At 38.8% G+C, this 21,470-nt stretch overlaps 2 protein-coding genes across 4 annotated transcripts; one reads left to right on the forward strand and one right to left on the reverse strand.

The window, feature by feature from the left end:
* The first annotated feature begins 1,372 nt into the window (after positions 1–1,372).
* LOC103985404 (serine/threonine-protein kinase STY46) lies at positions 1,373–17,915 on the forward strand. Of its 3 annotated transcripts, none has more exons than XM_065092324.1 (19): positions 1,487–1,784; positions 2,253–2,367; positions 4,306–4,403; positions 4,528–4,644; positions 5,315–5,369; positions 7,045–7,155; positions 8,189–8,239; positions 8,589–8,764; positions 8,851–8,958; positions 9,903–9,973; positions 10,074–10,249; positions 11,389–11,484; positions 13,552–13,632; positions 13,732–13,785; positions 15,143–15,277; positions 15,369–15,411; positions 16,804–17,087; positions 17,158–17,209; positions 17,300–17,915. In XM_065092324.1, exons 1-19 carry the CDS (start codon positions 1,561–1,563, stop codon positions 17,767–17,769), a joined length of 2,517 nt encoding a protein of 838 aa, XP_064948396.1. In that variant the 5' UTR covers positions 1,487–1,560; the 3' UTR covers positions 17,770–17,915. The 3 variants fall into 3 exon arrangements, with proteins under 3 accessions (XP_064948398.1, XP_064948396.1, XP_064948397.1); XM_065092325.1 differs by having other exon boundaries at positions 1,488–1,784; positions 4,306–4,397; XM_065092326.1 differs by lacking the exons at positions 16,804–17,087; positions 17,158–17,209; positions 17,300–17,915 and having other exon boundaries at positions 1,373–1,784; positions 4,306–4,397; positions 15,369–15,651.
* A 1,196-nt stretch (positions 17,916–19,111) lies between these two features.
* On the reverse strand, positions 19,112–20,214 carry LOC135597912 (high mobility group B protein 9-like; the record flags this gene model as incomplete). The annotated part of the gene is made up of 3 exons (XM_065091420.1): positions 19,112–19,782; positions 19,870–19,986; positions 20,052–20,214. Coding segments are annotated over 3 exons (951 nt in total), but the record flags the coding sequence as incomplete, so codon positions are not given.
* Positions 20,215–21,470: the final 1,256 nt, after the last annotated feature.

Here is a 21,470-nt window from a genome sequence, read left to right on the forward strand (position 1 = left end):
AGTCAAATTATCATTAGATCTGAGAACTTCATCGGATTATCATAGTACGTAAAAATGATCTAAAAATTAATTAAAAATAATTTTATAAATGCTTGAGTTTGGATTGAATTAAAAAGCAATCTGTATATATATATATTAAAAATCTTATAATGTTTATATTTATTTATTATAAAATAATAAGAACGATTTTTTTAGAAAATATTTTTATTTAGGATATTTTCCAAACAATTAGCCCATTTTAGTTTTTCTCAAACCATATCGTTAATTTTAAATACATAAATTACCCTGCATCCTCTACCCCTCTCCCACCATGCCTCCTTCTCTACTGCCATCACTGGCTGCCCCGTCAGACCTACAATCGCCTCCTCCTCCTTGCACCATCGTCTTGTGCCACTTTCACCATCGCCCCTATGCCTTACACCGCCTCCCCTCTCCTCCGCTCTGCCCAATTGGAGCCACCATCCAGAGCCCTCGCATGAGGAAGGAGGGGGCGCAATAGTGCTGCCAGCTTTCTGTTCTGTTGTCGCCATTTGCCCCGTTGGACTTATTGCCATATGCTCGAACCTCCTCCTTCCTCACGCGAGGGTTGAAGACGATTACGTTAGGATCCTGAGCTTTGAATAATATTTTATTAAGTTTGTCTAATTTAATAAGAGTCGGATAGAGGTTTATTTGATATTTATTTATTTATTTATTAGAAGTCCAAGTCTTGATGGATTCAGGGGTGGAACTCTATAAATATGGATGTCTCTGTTTCTTTTCATCTATCTATGAAATATTATTCTAGTCTTTTGGCAAACCCTAGGAGATCGATCCCCTCAAAGTGATCAAGGAGGTCAATCCGTTCGAAATGATCATCCATTTTCTTTATCTTCTTTTATGATAAAACCTTAGGATCTTATCAAATGACTTCGGTGGAGTAGAGGGCCAACGACGGCTCTCGCGCCCTCTCCTTCCTCACGTGAGGGCTACATGCGACAATTATAACGAGACAAAGGATAGGAGAGGCGGTGCAGGGTGATGGTAGAGGCAACACAGGGAGGAGGAGACGATGGTGGGTTCGACGAGACAACCGACGATGGCAACGATGATGGAAGAGGGATAATTTGAGTAGTCTATTAATTACGGGTATGAGTTGAAAAAATTTAAAATGAGATAACTGTTTAAAAAATCAAAATAAAGATATTTTTTTTAAGAAAATCGCTCAAATAATAATAATAAATGCGGATATCTAACTAATATATTCTCATAATAGTTAATAGCCTTACAATTTAATCCCCTGCCGCCGCTTTCACAGTCGCTGCTCCCCATCTGCTTCATATTATCTCGCCCGTTCTCTGTTGTCCTCTTCCGTTGCCTTCCCTTTCAATAGCCGATCCTTTCTCCCTTCCTCCTCCTCTCCTGCTCGCCTCGTCTCACGTGAATCATGGCCGATGGCGACGCCCACCACACACCCCCCACCCCGACCCCTCCGACCCCTAAAAGACGGATATTTTTTTTTCTGCGAACAATAGCGCAATTAATGAGCCAAGATTCGACTTTTGACGTTCGACTCTGCGGATGGCGATGAAGGACACGCCCGAGAGCTGCAGCAGTCGCGCCGGGGTGGATTCGTCACGGACCCACCCCCGCCGCCAGCAGCAGCAGCAGCAGCAGCAGCAGCGCCACAAGTTGGAGGCGTACGCCGAGGTCCTTCGCCGCCTGAGGAAGGCCGGGCGGCCGGAGGTGCTGTCCCCGTCCTTCGAGGACGGGTTGCTCAACCACTTCAATCGTCTTCCGGAACGGTGGATGTTTCACGTCCCTTCTGCTGTTGCAAAATTTTCCCTTTTCGTTTTACCGGAACATGTTTGGCGCCACTTACTCGTTGACCTTTTGATCCTACGTTTTCATCGATTGGGGCCCTCAACCATGGTTCTTGAGTAGCCTTTCTTGGTAAAGTTTTGTTCTTGTGATACTCGTTGCACATATAGTTCACGCAGTGGTGGTGCTTGCCGGAATGTATTCCAGCTACTTGTCCCGAGGATTTGCTTAGTTGAATTTATGATTCTTATTAGGTTCTAATGTTCTGTTGGTCCTGCGAGTAGTTTCATTATAGTTCTATGGAATTACCTGTCTAGGAATTGGCCATTTGTGGGTATGTGAATGTGCTAGTAAAGTCGTCAGAGCATTTTTATGGTTGATTTTGGTTGAACATGTTGCCATGATTTCTTTTACCAAGCTAACTGCTGATATGTGACTTTTTCCTGTTGCAGTTATGCCTTGGATGTAAACGTGGAGAGGGCAGAAGATGTGCTGACACATAAAAAGTTGCTGGAACTGGCTCAAGAACCTGCCAACGGGCCTGTCTTTGCTGTGCGCTTGGTGCAGGTAAGAGTTTCAACAGCTCTTCCTTCGTTTGAACATCAGATTTTGATTATAAATTCAAAATCAATTTATAGGTTAGTTAGTGATTATATCACATCTCGTTCTGTTTATATGTCTAATGTTGTATGATTTGTCATGCATTTACTGTGTAGCTTCTAGAAACTTCTGAAAACTTGTTCTTTTGGGTAGTCATTTGCATCTATTATTTGATTTTTGTTTGCATGGGTCATGGTAGAGTTTCTCCATTTATTTAATTATTTGTTATTCTCTTGAGAACAGTTATATTAATTAAATGCCATAACCTAGCTATCTGGTTAAAAATATTAAATTATGACTGAGAGGGCGAGCTAGGTGTCACTGTAGGGTTTTCTTTTCTTTGTGATCTAAGTGACCCAGGTTCGAGTCATAGGAATAACTTCGTTGCTTGCAAACGTAAATTTGACATAGATCAACCCTTCCAAAGTCTGCCATAGTAGATGTCTTCTGCAGTGGGCGACCCTTTTCTCTAATCATGTCTGGCTTGGAAAAATTAGCAAAATGCTACAGATGAAAAAAAATTTATGATATATGTTATATCTAAAATAAAAATATGGTCTCCAACATAGCCTTGATTAGGTACATTATTGAATAAGCTTAACTTTAACTTTGGTTAACACTTATGACCTGCCAAAATTTAAAATTGTTAAAATTAAGATGTGAACAACTTAGAAATTTGGAGCTCTTGACTACTTCAATTAGCATGGACAGAAACTAAATAGTTGAATTATGAAGCAGGAATTTCATGCAACTAGTTTTGCTGGTTTCCTAAACAAAATTGCTAAACTTTTATATTTAGACACCTATACATGTATATATGCACAAATATATCTTTACACAATTCACAAGCTTAACTTTAAGGCCTGATTTTTTGTTGCCTTTATCAATGCCCCTCTTACACATTTAGGTTGAAGTTCCCTTTTAAAAGTTAAAGCACATGCCTTATGCTGGTCGCCTGTGTTTTCTCTCATATCTAAAGCAATATTTATGAAATTGTATTGTCATGATCTAACTTGATGGGATAATCGACTCATCAATTTTATTGAGCTGAACTACTGGTCCAAAATACTGAAGTCCAAGTTAATGATAGTAGACTCATCTAGCACTTTTTAAGTGCATTGAAAACTTCTCCTACTTTTGGGATTAAACTAGGACTTGATGTTCCCGCCAATGAACAATATATCCCAAAATCAAATTCTAATGTAGTGCATGTGAGGCCTATTCCAACGCGGTGGTAGTCCAAAATTAAATCTTAAAATAGTGCATGTGAGGCCAAGCCCAATAGCAGCTCTATATCATGATGTGTCATCTAATGTCATTTATGAGTAGTTTTTTCCTACTCAAACCCCTCACTATGCATAATATTAGGTTGCCTTTGATGAGATAACTTACCCATTAAGTTTGTCAAATTCGAACCACCAGCTCAAAATACCTAGACCTAAGTTAATAGTGATAAATCCATCTAGCACTTATAATTCTATCTGAATATTTTGTGCTTCCAATGTGGGACTGAACCGAGGTATTACATTTACTCCCTCCTCCATTATTAATTTTTGATATTTGCTAATGATCATTGTTTAGTATCCAGAGAACTAACAGTCCTATTGATTCAAGCATTTTACATTGTTGTAAGTCAGAAAATCTTACATTCGAAAAAAGGAGATGTTTATTATTAGCAAGATCATATGGCTTCATTGAGTCTATAATCTTGTTTTTGTTAACTGACGTTTTTCACCTTGCCTGGACCATGAACATAAAAATTTTGGATTTCTTATGAATATTACCTTATAATAATAGGATTTGATGAATAATTACCTTTGACTAGCTGTATCTAGTATGTTTATCCTTTTCTATACTCTGTCATAGTCTATTTGTTGCTGTATATCTTAATCAATTGTTCTTTAGGTCCCTCCATTTCCTGAAGGAAAGCAAGTTGATTCTTCTGATTCTGATGCACCAAGAACAGGACATGCTCAGTCTGATTCAACTTGCTTTAGGCAAGGGTGCAGTTCTTTCTCTGTTTTCCTACTCAATAGAATGTCCTTCACTTGCTGCCTGACTTATGTATTCTTAGATATTCACTTTTTTTTCTTGTGCCTAATCATGTACACACAATACTATATTTAGTGTTCATCCTCCTCCGCTCTTTGGTTCATCGCCCAATCTCGAGGCTCTTGCTTCTGAAGGCAGCAGGCAACAGGTTCAAGATGGAGCTAGTGTTGCAAAAGCTATACAGCATCTCAGGTTTTTATTTACTTCTTTTTTCATGTTGTTTCATGATTTTAAGTGTATAACAAAAGACCTTGACTTCATTTTATGTATAAATTATAAACACAGTGAAATTTGTCCTGGCAGGTCCCATTAACATTTCTAGAGGTTTCAAAGATCTTGATTCCACTGGCCGTAGTATATCTTGATGCTTGATGACATATATTCCTGATAAAGTCACAGGAACCTTTGTTCTTGTTTCTTTATAGTTTTCTGTTTGGGCATATTGATGCAAGTTAAGTTTGTTTGAGCATTGTTCTTATCACGAGTTGGATTTTTCAGTTCTGATGATCAGTAACTTTTAACTATATTCTTTGTTGGCCATCCCATTTGTCACAACCTTATTTGCAAATTAACAATAGCATTAACTTATCAAGAATTGATTAGTCATGCAAGTTTTTGGTGTCAGTTACTTTTGTAACTAATGTCCAACAACTCAGCTCTGGGCACTTTGTGTTTCAGTCTTCTATTCTTATTACTAAGTTCTAGTAGGACTTCTCTTTCAAATTTTAGCCATGGACCCAAGATTTTGTGTCCCTGATATATGTTATTATCTCTGAAAGAACACAAGACTATGTGCATATCTTTCGATGCCATTTATCTCATATTTCTTTGCACTATAAAATACTAACTTATTTTGTTACAGGCCCTTGCATGAAATCACCTTTTCCACACATGACAAGCCAAAGCTTCTAAGTTTGGTAAACTATCTACATCCCAGTTGGTCCTTAGTAGTAGTACATTGTTTTCATACTACATGTTTGCAATTTCAAGCTACTCCTGTGAATAATTAGTGAATGTCTTTTCGCTTGTTGCAGTCATTTTCCGATGATTTATCAATGTGATATTTTGTTCAAGGTTTGTATCTTTATGGCATAGAGCTTCGTCATTCATAAAAATGATATTCACTGGTTTCACTAGTGACTACAAGTATTTAATGCTACTCCAGTAGTTACCCTGGCAGCTTCCTGCATCACAATTGGTGGTTATAAGGGGCCAACATAAGTGTTTCAACAAGTCAAGTGGTACAACAGATAAGTCATAAACAGTATGGAAAAATATATAAGGTTCGGAAGAAATCAGCACGGTTCAGTCAAGCCAGCATTGAGTGATTGTTCTGAGTGAAATAATCTCAGCATAAGTTCTGCCCAACCCCAATCCCAATTTCTGAAACTGTACAATGCAAGTCGGTGTCCATGTCGGTATACTATTTGATATACCTGTATCATACTAGTCTGATGGCCTTTTGGAACTAGTATTGGACCGTTATTTAAATCATTGGTGACAATCATCCATCCTTTTTGATGTCATCAAATTTGGTTCTTGCAATGATCAGCAGACTGAGAGAGATTTTGCTATGTAGTTCAATTGTCTTTTTGATGGAATGTGAGTGGATAGTTCTTCAAATCATGAAATAAGCTTGATGGTTTTGAGTCGATCATTGCCCTGTCTTTCAGAGGCTGTTTTAACTCGATAAAGCTGTTGTCAGGCAATGCATCTTTATCAGAGTCTAGCTTTGCATAAAATTCTGAATATATCTTAATTGTCTTTTCGGGGTGGAGTACAAGATCATCCTATTTCTTCTTCTGATGAACTAGACTTCAAAGCATATTTCATCTTTTTTGATATTATTTGTATTTTTTTTTTTCTGTAAAGATAAACTTGTGGTGAATTTGTTCTTCAGCAACACTTTTTTCCTTTTGTGTGTTTGTCGCTCTGGTTTTAACTATTCAGTTATAAGTTGTCACAATAAAATAATTCTAACACTAACCAATGCCTTGTTATTTTAGTTTAATTGGCTGTTGACTTTCTCTGGTTACTTCCAGTGATTTTTTAAATTAGGATAATTAATTAATATCTTTTGTAACCTACGAGTTGTGACTTTCGTGGAATCAGACGGATTGCTTCAGAACTTATAAGAACTTATTTATCTGGTTTTTCATTTTATGATGGAAGCCATATTTTGGCATACAATGTAATGTTCAAGTTGAATGTTCTGCAAACATACAACTTGAGAGAGTAATACAGTACTTATAAAAAAATTTCAAGGCAATTGATTGGTATGCATACCAATCTATATTTAAGTTCTAAGAACATGTTTCTCAATTTAACTCTCAGATAGTTCCACTGTATATGTGCTGTACGATTGTAATCGGAATATATATCTTTGTATGGATGAGTTTATAGCACTGAAAACTACATGCTTCACAATCCCTCTTAACAATTCTTCTTTCCACTGGTTTTTAGCTGCTATAGCATGGTACTATATTGAATAAATTAATCATAGATAAACGTTACCTAGTTCTTCAGTTTTGTTTGTAGGGTGAACCCGTGAAGTATATATTTTTTAAAACCTATTTATTTTTGTACTTACAGCTGACCTTTTTGCTCGCGGAGCTTGGCCTAAACATTCACGAGGCACATGCATTTTCAACAAGTGATGGTTATTCGTTGGATGTGTTTGTTGTTGATGGTTGGCCTTATGAGGTACATCCTATACTATTTTGCTCATATAAACCTAATTGCACTGTTGTATTTATGTCATGTATCCTTCTTGAAGAATACTAACTTATTCTAAGAGTTTATGTACTTGCATAACTTACATTCTGATTTATATATTTTACTATTTGTATATCAGGATATACATGCACAATATTTGCAATCATTTACATGGTTATTAGTTGGTAGAAATAATGTCGGGCATGTGTGATGCATGTGAATTACTCTTTGATGCAGGTGTTACGTATTTGTTGTTTGTTCTGGAGAGGTGCATATTCTTAAGGATAGCTGAAGTTTTGAGGATGTAACTGAACCCTTACTGCTTGAGTTCTTGACCACACATGTATAGCCATAGGTAGATATGACCTTGCACTATGATATTACAAATAGTCATAAATGTTGAAAATTCTATATAGCTGAAATATTGATATAGGTTGTGAATATGATGGGAACTATTAAGTGGTAGTTAATCCAATGAGCTAAACTAAATTTTCCTGGTGTTAGTGAGGAGGGAACTGGTGACTCAAAAGCACTACTACTAAGTCTCACATTAGTAATCGATTTCTAGAATTTTCAAGTGTTTGGTAGGCTGCAATTCAAAATTAGTTTTTCTTTAAAATATTTTATTAAGGGCTCATACCAATATTTGAATGAACATTTTGTGGTTAACTTTTTTTTTCTGAAACAATTATATATTACGAGATTGGTATAAAAAAATGTTATTGACTAGAATCCTTAGATCTATATCTTAATATATTACTAGGGGTTTGACAAGTTAATAACTTTCAAGATGAGTCTAATTCATATCATTTATTATTGTTATTGCTTGATTGTGAAAGCAGTTCAAAATTTTCACTGTATTGTACAGTATTTTGTTGTTTTTTATTAGAATGTGATGCTAATCGACTTGTCATTATTCTAAGTTCATGTTGTAAGGCACTGTGTAATTGTTGTTTATTTTATTATTTATTCCTTTAATCGTCATAGATGAATGCTTAGTTACTGCTCTTTAATTTTGTAGGAAACCAAGCAGCTTAGGGATTCATTGCAGAAGGAAATTCACAAGATGGGGGTAAGCTTCCTTCTCTAGTTCTATTTTTCCCTTTGTTTTGAAACCTCATTGACCCCATTATTTGTGAAGCTATTTGTAACTATTGTTATAATGAGGTTGAATAGATCTTATATTTGTAACTATTGTTATCTATGAATGCATGATCAATACAATTGCTGAGGGAAACAATAGTGCACTGAACCTGAATATGTGGTTTAGTGGGTTGATTATTCTATATATCATAGTTTTTTATTTTCATGTAGCTTCTAATACATAGTCTTTTTTATATAATTCTCCAACTCCATGAGATTGTCTGGTTATGATGTCTCCTTTGTTAATATCTAAATTTGTTCGGCAACTTCCTTTGCAGAGACAAGCTTGGTCAAAGTCTCATCCATGGTCTCCTCTAAATGAGAATGCACAGTGTGGATTCGACTCTCTGCCTAACCATGTACAAATACCAACAGATGGGACTGAAGTATGGGAGATTGATTTTCAACAGCTCAACTTTGGAAATAAAGTAGCATCTGGATCACATGGTGATCTGTATGTTTCAGTAGTTGACCAATTGAGGAATTGGGTTAAACTAATAAGATGTTTATCATGTAATTACTAGTGTTATCCTTTTCCAGTTATCATGGAACATACAATAGCCAGGACATAGCAATTAAAGTACTAAAGCCCGAGAGTGTAAATGTAGACATGCAGCAAGAATTTGCACAGGAAGTCTTCATCATGCGGTTAGTAAAGGATACTCAAATCTTTTAACTAATTATCATTCCTGCCATAAGAGCTAATTATGACCCCCATTTGTAATGGCCTGAGTGAATACATGTGCTACCAAAAATTGTAGATATGTAGATGATTATCATGCTTTGTGTATGTACTTTTTGTGTATATGCTTAGTTACACTTCCACACAAAGTGTACTACATATGTAGATGTCTTCTGCTATATTCGGCTGTGTTTTGTGATCACATGCTGTGTGTATGTGCTTTTTGTTGCAATGTATTTGGTATTTGGTAGTCACAATATAACAGCTTCCAAAATTTACTTGATTATTATGAAAATGCACTAATACAAGTACAAGCATAGGCTTTCCAATGAGATGACAAAAAATTGATTAAGAATTTGGATGTTCTGTGCATACAATAACTTGTGTATCAAACTGAGTCTTCTGAATTATTACCTAGCTTCTATTAGTAGGATCCCCAAGCTCTGGTGCACCCCACCCCAGCCTCTACCGAAATTTGCTGGATTGGAAATCGGGATGACATTCCAAATGGAATTGAAGTTATCCTTTTAAACAACTAATGGGGAATAACTATTTTGAAGAAAGGAAAATCATTAAATTGAGGAACCAGATAATTTGTTGGGTTGACTAATTGTGTGCATCAAACAACATTTAGATTTATGCATGAATTCAGTTCAAATGCAGTGCAATCCAAAATTATTTACAATCTTAGTTTTTGTTTTAATTTGGATTCTTAAGGTTTGCCTTTGCTTTTATCATGAAACAATGAGAGAAAATAATTCTTTTGTCCTTTTCCCAATGATGTTTTTCCCTGAACATTATTACTCCTACACTGAATCACATGTAACTTGGCTTCCTTGAGATTGTTAAATTTTTTTATCAATGTTTCCTTAACTTGTGATTGTCTCTCTTGCTGCTCCTGATTTTGCAGGAACATACACCACAGGAATGTGGTGCAGTTTATTGGTGCTTGTACTAGGCCTAACTTCTGTATTGTTACAGGTACTAAGATCTCGTCAAACTTGAGTATGTGTGGCTATGGACATGTATAGCTTCTATGAATTATTTCACCATTTATGTATTTCTTCTTTTTTCTTTTCAGAATTTATGTCAGGGGGAAGTGTGTATGACTTTCTTCATAAACAGAAAGGAGTCTTTGAGCTTCCAGCTTTGCTCCAAGTAGCAATTGATGTATCTAGGGGAATGAACTACTTGCACCAAAATAATATTGTCCATCGGGATCTAAAGACTGCCAATCTTCTGATGGATGAGAATGAGGCAAGTAATTTCAGCACATTTATACATTAATGTAACTTCTGGATTTCTTCTGTTTGTAGTCTTAATACCAAATGTGAGTTTATGGGCCCCATCTGTGTAGCTCTCTACCTTGGTTTAGCACATGTTTGTAAAATATGCCTAGGTGGAGAAGAGCCAGTGGACAGTCTCCTGAGTTATTTGGAGCAGTAACTCAAATATTTTGATGTCTTTTATGCTATGATCAGGTTGAGTAAAACATCCAGGCTTAACATTTAGCATATCATACAAATACTCTCCAGCAGATCAAGAACAATCTGGTTGTACGTTAACTTGGAAATTTATGTTTGTTTATGGGCAAGAAAAGTAGAATTCATGACATGGACACATGATTATTTTCTTAATAGAAACGTGAGATGATGGGTGATCTTTGGTCATATATCTTGCTGTAGGTCGGATTGGTTAGTTGTTCTGGTGAACGACTTCTTGCAGTAACGTTGTTTGAAGTTTTAGTGTATAAATCAGCAATTTTGGGATCCATATCAACGAACTCCCTCAGTAGAATCCACATGACATCTGTATTTGTTGGAGTTAACTACTTCAATTTTATAGTTAGTTTGTGTATCTAATTTATACATTTATGGTGCGCCACCTAGGTATGATATCAAGTATCTTAAATATAAAAATGTAACACCTACACCTTGCTATATTTACCTGTTCTTGTTAGGCCATCCTGCATATCTTCCTATAGTCCCATTTGACAACCAATCAGTTGCACAGGCACCTCAGTAGAGCTACTTCATTAATATCAATGGAGCATGGCACACCAAGTATATCCTGTTGCTTTCTGATGCATTAGCTGTAATATTCAATGCTATTGTTTGTATGTAAATAAATATTTTATCTATGTATATTATTGATCTAATGTGTTTCCCCTTATTTTTCAGCAAAACATAACTTAGTTTCCTTCATTTAGTTTAATGTCCATATCAACACTTAATGTACCTGTTATGTCTAGGTGATTGTTTTAGCTGTTTAAGTTACTGCTTTGCCATATCTCTCCTAATGTTTCAGCCCTTGTAACTTTGTATCAATCTAAAGCATTGCTTTACTTCTGTACCTTATTTTCTTAGAAGTAACTAATCAACTTATTCTTCTGGCAGGTTGTTAAGGTTGCAGATTTTGGTGTTGCACGTGTTAAAGCTGAGTCTGGAGTTATGACTGCTGAAACAGGAACATACCGCTGGATGGCTCCTGAGGTAATTTACTGTCCTCCAACATTTTTATTTACTTCTTGATGTCTTTTACCTCAAATACTCGGAGTGGACACCATGACTATCTGAAGATATTTAGAACATTAGCGGCACTGTGCACCTATTAATCAACATATGTGCCAACAAATATATGCATTGACATTTAGGAGAATTGACATTGCAACTTTGTTCATTTTATATTCTGTTTAGATACATAACTATCACACCTAATTTTGTTAATTGATTTATTTTTCTCTTTCATGTCAAAAAAATTGAGTTATTCTACAAATCTGAAATGGTATTTTGCTAGGAAGCCTTGCATATATGCTTAACTATAGTTCTATGTTCTTTCTGGTGTTGGTTGGCTGTATTAGGTTATGGCTCAAAATTAATTCTGCTTCGGGTAAAAGTTTCAGCAAGTGTTTAGATGTCTATTTTTGTTCAATTCATAAACATATAATAAAAAATTGTGATAGAAAATATGACTTATAATAATTGCATGCACAACATCAGAATATTGTGTAATAATTACAATATACAAAGGGCAATTCACCTCATAGACTTTTGGTGAACCAGACTTCAACAAACAGAAACCGATAAAGTTTCCTTTTAACTTGTAACATGATAAGTATACACTGTGAGTTTTTTTCTTTGCATATTAAGATGACTTCATTTTAACATTGCTAAAAAGGTGCCAATATGTTTCAAGATCAAGATTTAGGAGGGAGTGATCTCAAGCCAGATCGATTGATCTGGATTCGAATCAGCGAACTATGAAAACCAGAGTACAAGCATTGTATTGCTGCATGAAATAAATGTTATTATCCTAGATAGCGAACTCCAGAAGTTGAACGTATTACTAGCTGACTCTTTGATTGAAGTAGCATGGGGCAATTGGAATCCCACGTGAATCAACAATGACCACCTAACAATAGAGTACTGCAAGGGGAAGGTAAAAAGAACCCCTTATTTCAGAAGTGAAATAGAATATGCAATGTGAGTTCGCAAGCTATGATAGGAGAATGGGATCTTCAACTGCATACTTCTTGTAGAATGAGCTGGCATTTCACAGCAATGATTTGTTTAAGGAACCCACCAGAGCAATAGCGGAAGCGAGTCTTCATTCTTCATGGTACCATCATTATTGCTTATGGACCTGAACTAGGTGACCTGTCCATGGCCATGATGAAACTTGGACAAGCTTGAGGCATCTAACCTAGACAACACCCCTAAACTACCTCTCAGTGATAAAGGTAGAGTGATGCGTAGACAGCCAAGAGATTTGCATCGAAGCAACTACCCTCAAAGGAGATAATATTAGCGGACCTACCCCCAACCTAGGGTAGGTAGGTGCGGAAGTAAAATCAATCCTTGTTCATACATGGGTTCCTCTTGTACGAAACGAACCACTTCAAATAGGTTCATTGCCCCACGAATTGAGTTCTCTTTGCTCTGAAGATGAACGAAACTGTATCATATGCTGAAGCTGTGGGATTTAAGTGTATTGATAGTGGATTTTTCCAACCTTCGGCGTAGCACTCACATAAGCCACATGAAGCACAAATGTCAGCTTGAGTAAAACACAGGTGAGAATCCAATTCCCAAAAAATCTATAACCACCCTTGCAAGCATGCGTAGTAGCTCACTGTTTGAGCACTCTTGCATATGAATGAGGCTTAGAAATCTGCTAAAGCTGTGGGATTTACTAGCATCAGAATTATTATTACTTTTCTTTACAACGATGAAGGAAAATTCCTACACATGCAATTAAGCTATTGTAGATGTAAAATATGGAGACATACACGAGATACTATGGATTCAAACATACTCTCTGTATATTGTGATGGAATTGTGCTTAGCTATTCATTTATCTTAATGCTGCATTTGTAACAGGATTAAGCATCTTTATGTGGTTTTTCTTGATTCCCTGAATAAAATACCTTGTCTTAGTTTTAGTTCTTTGACTGTTGGGTGGCTGTTCCTCAAACATTTTGTGGTTCCATAAATTTGAATTTTTGTATTTCATATCTCCAACATATCCACGAATTCCTTCCTTATTAACTCAAAATGTAGGTCATAGAACACAAGCCCTATGATCACAAAGCTGATGTTTTTAGCTTCGGAATTGTACTGTGGGAGCTTCTTACAGCTAAGGTAACTTCAACATGTGTGGTATAAACTTTTATTTGTTCGCCTTGTCCAAATTTAAAATATTTATGAAGTTTATTGTGTATATTCTGTTTCTCTGTCCAGCTCCCATATGAAAACTTGACTCCACTCCAAGCAGCAGTTGGCGTGGTTCAAAAGGTATGCTCGTCTGCAATTTCACTTGCATGGCCAAAATAATGTATCTACGGTACTCATACATAAGAAGCATTGAATTCGTCATGTATCCTTTTTCTTTCATCACAAATATATTATTAACGTACTACAGAAAAAAAGAAGGTATACTATTAAGGCATCCTGCCACCACTGCCAACTTTTACGATTAAAGGTTTGGCTTTAATTTTGTGATATCAACCATGTGATTTGCTGTAGAAATAGTCCTCTCTTCGGTTGAAGCATTTAAATATTAGACACTTGGTTGAAACCAAGGTTTAGGTGCCGAAACTGGCTGGTGGTTGGATCAATATGGTACCAGTCCAAATCAATGTACTGACTCAAGACTGATCAGTATCCTCCTAGATCAAAGAGAGAGGGAATTGAACAGTAAACTTTCCATCTGGGACAATTCAGTTTTGATCTATTTACCACCCTATAAATCCTGTATGGTAAACTTACCCGGAAGGTACAAACCATATGAGACCAAGCTAGATGAAATAATTTGATATAGATTGACTGTTGCTGTAAGTACCGCCCTGCAGTGACCGGTATAAATGATACATTAAACCTTGGTTGAAACAATAAAAAAAAATCTCTTCGCTCTTCTCCTGAAGGGCATAAATTATGTATTCCTATGAAACACATACATGGGAGCACAATACTATCTGATACATATGCATTCCCTTATATGAGGTATCTTGAAAAGAGCAGGGTGCAATAGGACGACTGTATGATTAATCCATCTTATTAGGAATTGTACTTGTAACTTTCATTAGGTTTGAAGAAATAATCACATGAACTCCATAGCTTGTTTGAAAGTGCAAGTGCTAATTTTATGACAAAACTTCAAATATTTATAAAGAAATAAAAGCTTATTTAAGGAAAAAAAATTAGAAAGTACCATTCACATAGGTGTATCCTTTTATTTTTACCAGAAAACAACAGTCATAACCCCTTTGTTCCCCTTTCACACTAAAGATTTTTCCTTCACCATATATCACTCAACAAACAGTTGCTCACAAAATTCCAGATAAGGCTCTTTATGTGTTTCAGTCAGTGTGGAGAATACAAGTGATGTGTTCAGAAGCGTTTCATTAGTAATTTCTAATCAAAACACTAAAATTAATTGCAAAGCTGCTTAGGCATTTTCTTAAAGGAAAAGTACCCTAAGAATTGCATCTTTATATCAGTACCAAACCTTCATGTATATATGTCCATCTATGAAATTATGATATATATAATCATATTTTTCGAAAACTAGTCATCACTGTATGTCATGTTTCTTTACATTGTTTCAGCAACAGGTAGTACATGTGGTTCCATTTCCTTTTTTTCTTTACAGGGCTTGAGACCTACCATCCCAAAGAATGCTCATCCAAAGCTTGCTGAGCTGATGGAGAACTGTTGGCTGCAAGATCCAACTGACAGGCCTGATTTCTCAGAAATACTACAGATACTACAACTTATTGCTAAAGAGGTTTACCATCAAACACTGAATCTGTGTGCCTAAATTTCCTACCTCAGCCTCAAAAAAGTTTTCGGTTAATCGGATTTGAACTGTCGAACAGGTGGGAGATGAATCGGACGATTGGCTCATGGAATATCCATCAGGTTGGTTTCTCTCCATTCTTAGATCGTGGCCGCTAAATCTTTACCGTTGTCTATGAATTGATAAACAATGGCATCATTGATAGCGGTCGTAAATAAACTAAAACTGTACTGTGTATAATTTGTATTGTATTCCTCTCTGGTTCTTAATTATAGAGGTGCAATTCTTTTTCTTAGACTTACCTGTATGTGTTTTGTTCTTTGTTAGTATGTGATGCATAGGACTGATACATATTTTGCCTCCGTTGTTGCATATTTAACCTTCTATACCTTCACATCTCTCTGCTTGTTCTTAAGTATTGGTTTTCTTTTGGTGTTTATATCGAGTGTTAGCTATATATATATATATATATATATATATATAGGAATTTTATGATAATTTAGATTTTTTGGAAGTTATTAGTCTATTAAATTTTCTTTTGGAAGAACATATATGTGATTTTTCTAATAACATACATACTACTACTACAATAACAAAATTGTAACATCATTGCTGTGGGGAGAGTACCGTTGATCTTGGGCGGCTTCGAGGTGATCTTCGGGTGGAGTCCAAGTTCGAGTGTTCGAGGTGGGCCCAAGGTTGGGCCTAAGTGGAATCTGGCTCGTCGTTGGGTTTTTGCACAAAGGTCAATGGTAGAGTGTGCATTCTAATCCGACCTCTTCGACACTCAAATTAGCTTTGGGGTGATATGTAGTATAAAGGGGTTATTGTCAAGGATATCTGACCCTTGGGCTGATGTCGGGGGTTGGCTTTTATAATTGTTTAGTCGAGGGAATCATTTGTAATGGCTATAATGCCATCCCTCTAGCGTTCCGTCCATGGGAGCGGTAGGCCTGTAGCGATCGTAATGCCTTACCCCTAGTGTTTTGTTCACGGGGGTCGATCGAGGGGAGGTAGACTTGAATGGTCGCTCGTACATCGCTGTCCATGGAGATTGACTTTGTCGGTCCAAGTGGCCTCTTGTGAATTGTCATCCGTGGGGTTTGACAGGTAGTAATTGTATCCATGTCACTATCCTATATGGGGTGACTTGACTTACTTTTTTCATGTTATCGCCCTCATGTGACCAACTGGCAAGATGGGATTCATTGTCAGAATACTTTTTATAAATCGTTAAAATTGATCTCAAATTTTCTATAAATCATTAAAATCGATCTCAAATTCGGATGAAAAAGATTATGTTACAGGTAAGTGTAAAATTACGTCAAATTTAATTTATATGGGTTAAATTCCATAAATTTAGATCTTTTACTAACATATGTTTAATATTAAAACCTAGAAGGCATATATATACTTATCATGTGTGTAAGACCCTTAAATAAATAATAATAATAATACAGGACACTTCTTAGCCATCTAATATGGTGAATTGTGGCCACCATCCTGCAACGTAGGAGACGACGTGCGCTATTCCTCACTCTTCACAGCTCCCCCGCATCATCCTCATCTCTCTCTCCAATCACTCTTCAAGATCAATAGGCACGAATCCCCACCAGAATTCCTTCTTGAGAGAGAGAGAGAGAGAGAGATGGGGAGCGTGAAGGTGTACGGGCCGGCCATGTCGACGGCCGTGTCGAGAGTCATGGCTTGCCTCCTAGAGAAGGAGATGCCCTTCCAACTCCTCCCTATCCACCTCCCCAAAGCCCAACACAAGTCTCCTGACTTCCTCAAGCTCCAGGTTTCTTCTTCTCTCCTCTTCTCTTTCGACTGCGTGATAACAATGCTTTCTCTTCCTCCCCCTGCAACAGCCATTCGGCCAAGTGCCAGCCTTCCAAGACGGCGACGGCACCACCCTTTTCGGTAGGTGAACGCTCCTCTTCGCTCGCTCATACATCCAATCCCTTTTCATCCGTAGTTGTAAGCCTAACCCGTCACCTGCCTTCATCGCAGAGTCGCGGGCCATCTGTCGTTACATCTGCGACAAGTTCGCCGGCCAAGGCAACCGGTCGTTGCTCGGCCGAGAAGGCGGCGGTGCCGCCGACCGGGCGCGCGTGGACCAGTGGGTGGAGGCCGAGGCCCATAGCTTCAATCCCCCCACCTCCGTCTTGGTCTTCCAGCTGGTGTTCGCGCCGAGCATGAGGCTGAAGCAGGACCCCGCGGCCATCAGAGAGAACGAAGCGAAGCTGAGAAAGGTGCTCGGCGTGTACGAGCGGCGGCTGGCGGAGAGCAGGTTCCTGGCGGGGGACGAGTTCTCGCTCGCGGATCTCTGCCACCTCCCCAATGCCCACTACATCGTTAGCGCCACGGACAAGGCGGAGCTGCTCACCTCCAGGAAGAACGTGGCGAGGTGGTGGGAGGAGATCTCGGCCCGCCCGTCGTGGAAGAAGGTGCTCGACATGCGCGGCGCTCCGCCGGCTTGATTGGCCTGCCGTGTGACTAGTCGACAAGCCGAGATCGGGCCGTCTCGTGGGGCGACTGCAGGAAAAGCCCATATGGTCCTCTATATATATATATATATATATATCTTATGATTCTGATACTTTTAATGCGATTAGAATTCAATTCATATTTATGCGCATGCGTATTTACTTCAATAAATATATTTCAAGAACTTCCACGTGGGAGAAGAAAATTAAGGTAATCAATAATAAAAAAATATAAATTCAAAAAATAATAGACACAATATTTATACAAAGATGATCTTCCTAAAACTTTGTTTTTGTGTTTTTTCAAAAGATATTTCTATTTTTATTTTTTATATATGATACTCTTATTTTCTATTACGGAGGTAGTCTTCGTTCTATCGCAAGACCTTGTAACAAAGCAACATTATGAGAAGGAGACGAAGGATGATTTCGTAAAACAAATAACAGAAGTAAATAGAGATAATACCATCCGATACGAAGAATACGTACTGATCCGAAAAGATATCGAGATAACGGATCATTTTCTACGGGACGATACCAATGTTTTGATTGGTACCAAAGTGTACTGATCGATATCGTCTCAGATTTTGTTCGTTACTGAGACATATCGACCGATTCACCTTTACGTAACATATCAATACATATCATATCGAATAGAACTTCGATAGACTACTTTTTATAACATCCCGATTAATCTTACATCGAGACATTATAACATCATCACTAATTAACTGACTCGAGCTTGATAAATTAATTCACCTAGCAATTTCATTAGATCTTGTTGACTTCTGATGTGAAATTAATATGAAATTAATTGAGATATTATAACTTTTCTCACTCGAGATTGAGGTCTACGGATCAACACCCTTTACGGATCACGATGACTCTACACTGTAACAAATACTCGGACTCCATCTACGGATCAACACCCTTTCATGTGTCTCAAGAATACTTGGATTTTCTGATAATAACATTAAAAGAGTCATCAGAAGCTCTAAACTGTTCTTTTGGAATATTAATGATTACCACCATGAGCTTAACATCATTCGATACTTTCTCAGATTCAGCACAACAGTTCATACACATCCTCAGCTGTGACTTGAGATCCTCCCTGCTTCCTCGAGAATATTTATATAGATCTTAAAGATTTACTAGCCAATGCTACTAATCTTTCATGGAAGCTTAGAAAAAGCAGCTCTCAAGTTAGCTAATCTTCAAAGACTTAGATTTTGGTACCATCCTTGACCTTTAGATGAAACCTCTCACCAAAACATGGTATCTTGATCTACCTTAAAATGCATCCATTGCATACATCTTTTAAGCTTGTCTTACATATTTAATGCCCATCAGCTGATTCCTTCACTTCTTCAGTTACAACTTCTGATGATGGCTCAGCCCTTGCCACCGTCACTTCCTTTGGCTGCGCAAGCTTCAATCTCTCCTTGTATTCCTGCATCTCCATCTTGTATCTCTCCTTGTCCTTCAATCCATAATCTTGATATACCTGGGAAAGAGTAGGAACACAACATGCGAGGCACTCGATGATGATGATGATGATGGTACATGGCAGTATATATGAAGCCATCAGAGAAGAAGGCCAACGCACCAATCTTTCCTCTTCACTGAGCTTGCTCCAGGACTCCCCGATCATCTTGCTGAACTCTCTTTCCCTGTGAGGGTGGAGAGATTTCAGCTTGGAGTGCGTCTCGGCGAAGAAGAAGTTGTAGGCGCTCCGGTTTGGTTTCGGGTGGGCGGGGTCGCGGCGCCTCCACCCCCTCCTCCGCCTACGCCTTGTTCTTGTTACGGCGGCGACGTCAGCGGCGTGAGAAGTGTCGGCGGCTGCTGCTGCTGCTGCTGCCAAAGAGGACGAAGACGCTGCCGAAGGCTGTTCTTGCTGGACACGATAAAGCACACCTCGCAGTGTCTCGGCGCCTATCTTCACCGTCACCATATATCCATACTCGAACTTCCCATCGATCGACCCCGTAACCGTGAAATTGTAAGGCCCTATGGAAGAAGAAGAAGGATGACATGACCTACTCTCTCTCTCTCTCTCCCCAAGATAGAAGGATAGTTGAGAGTGATCTCACTGACCTTTGCTCTGTGGCTCAGGAAGCGCTCTTTTCCGAGCTTTGGGGGTCTGCATGGTGGAGTCGGAGACGACGACGCTGTGGTCAAGCTTGCTGGGAGTTGCCCTGGTTTGGGAAGAAGCTGCGAACACCATGGAACATGATCCATCTTGCTCGTGTCACAGATCAAGATCAGCAACATCTCACCTGCCGGGGGAACCAGAGGCCCCTGGATCCGGAAGTAGTAGACCTGCTCGTAGTGGTGGAGCAAGCTCAGGTAGTACCTCCTCAGCACGAAGGAAGCGCTGGTGGTGGTGGGTGGAAACTTGAATGCCGCAATCACTTCCCTCCATCTCTTCTCCTCGATCACCTACTTCCATCAGTCACAGACCCAACACAACACCTCGTTACACTTCAATCCGAGCGCTGGAATCAGTATGAGTCGATCATAAAGGGACACAGAACCGATCAACCTTCGCGAGGCCACCTCTTTGAGTCACCTCCACGTACAAGAGATGCAGGTCTAGCTCCTTCCCTCCGATCACAGGAACCCTTCATGAAACAAGCTAATAACATGTGGATTAAAGGAAGAAAGATTAAGCAAGAGAAAGCTTGTGAAGGGGCTGCGTACATGAACTTGGTGCTCATGGAGGAGTGGAACCGGCGCAGGCTCTCCATGAAGCCCACGCTATCCCTCACCACCTCCTCATGGGAATGGAGCGGAGCAGGATAAAGCTTCTCCTGGACCTCCATCTCCATTATCTTACTTGGGCGAAGTTAGCAAGCAAGCCGAAGACCTTGTCCCTTCCCCTTCCGCATCTAAGCAGGCCATAAACCCATGGCAGGAAGCATAGCTATAAAGCCAGCAGCTTTATCATCCTGCACCTTGTAACGGCTACTTTGTTTGATCTCCCTGAGCAACTTTATGGCGTGCAAACATATTTACGGTGTCAGTAATTAATTTCTTTGATCTGGAAATATCTGGGGGATGGTCGAATGGTATGCGGCAGCCAATGGGCAGGAACAGGGCTTAATGATCTTGAGCTGGCCGTAATTATGATGCCCTCCTGCTGTACTCTTCCCCCTTACCTATATTAGCTCAGTCATCAGCGTCAATCTATGCATCTAATCAATGCCTAGAGATCTCCATGTGTGATCTGATGTTGGTATGATGGCATTGGCTCTGTCAGCTGCGGCTCGCAGCAGCAGTTCTGGCCGCCGTACACAACCAGCGTATCCTTGCCGTATCACATCCTCATCGCTCCCGTATCTTTTGCCCAACCTCTCGATCTATTTGCTTTCCATCATCCCTCGTTTATTTCTTTTCAGATCATCTCATAAAGCTCCGACATAAATGATCTCTCTCTTTCTCTCTCTCTCTCTGGGAGCTTACGTTTCTTCTGCATGCAAGAAGATGCTCGGCGTTTCGTCAAGAAGCGACAAGCTGCTTCCGACGAAGCAGGCCTTCTGTTTCAACGAGTTTACGTGAGGAAGCTGAAGCTGAAGCCCCGTGGGATGCTTGTTCGCAAGTCACCATACCGCTAGAGGTGTCGTCGTGCTTCGTCTTCCTTGAGTGCATGGGCTTTCGGCCATCGCTGCTGCTGCTGTAAATCCAAGGAGAAGTAG

The sequence above is a fragment of the Musa acuminata genome, chromosome BXJ2-1 (genome assembly GCF_036884655.1).
Source record: "Musa acuminata AAA Group cultivar baxijiao chromosome BXJ2-1, Cavendish_Baxijiao_AAA, whole genome shotgun sequence".
Lineage (NCBI taxonomy): Eukaryota > Viridiplantae > Streptophyta > Magnoliopsida > Zingiberales > Musaceae > Musa > Musa acuminata.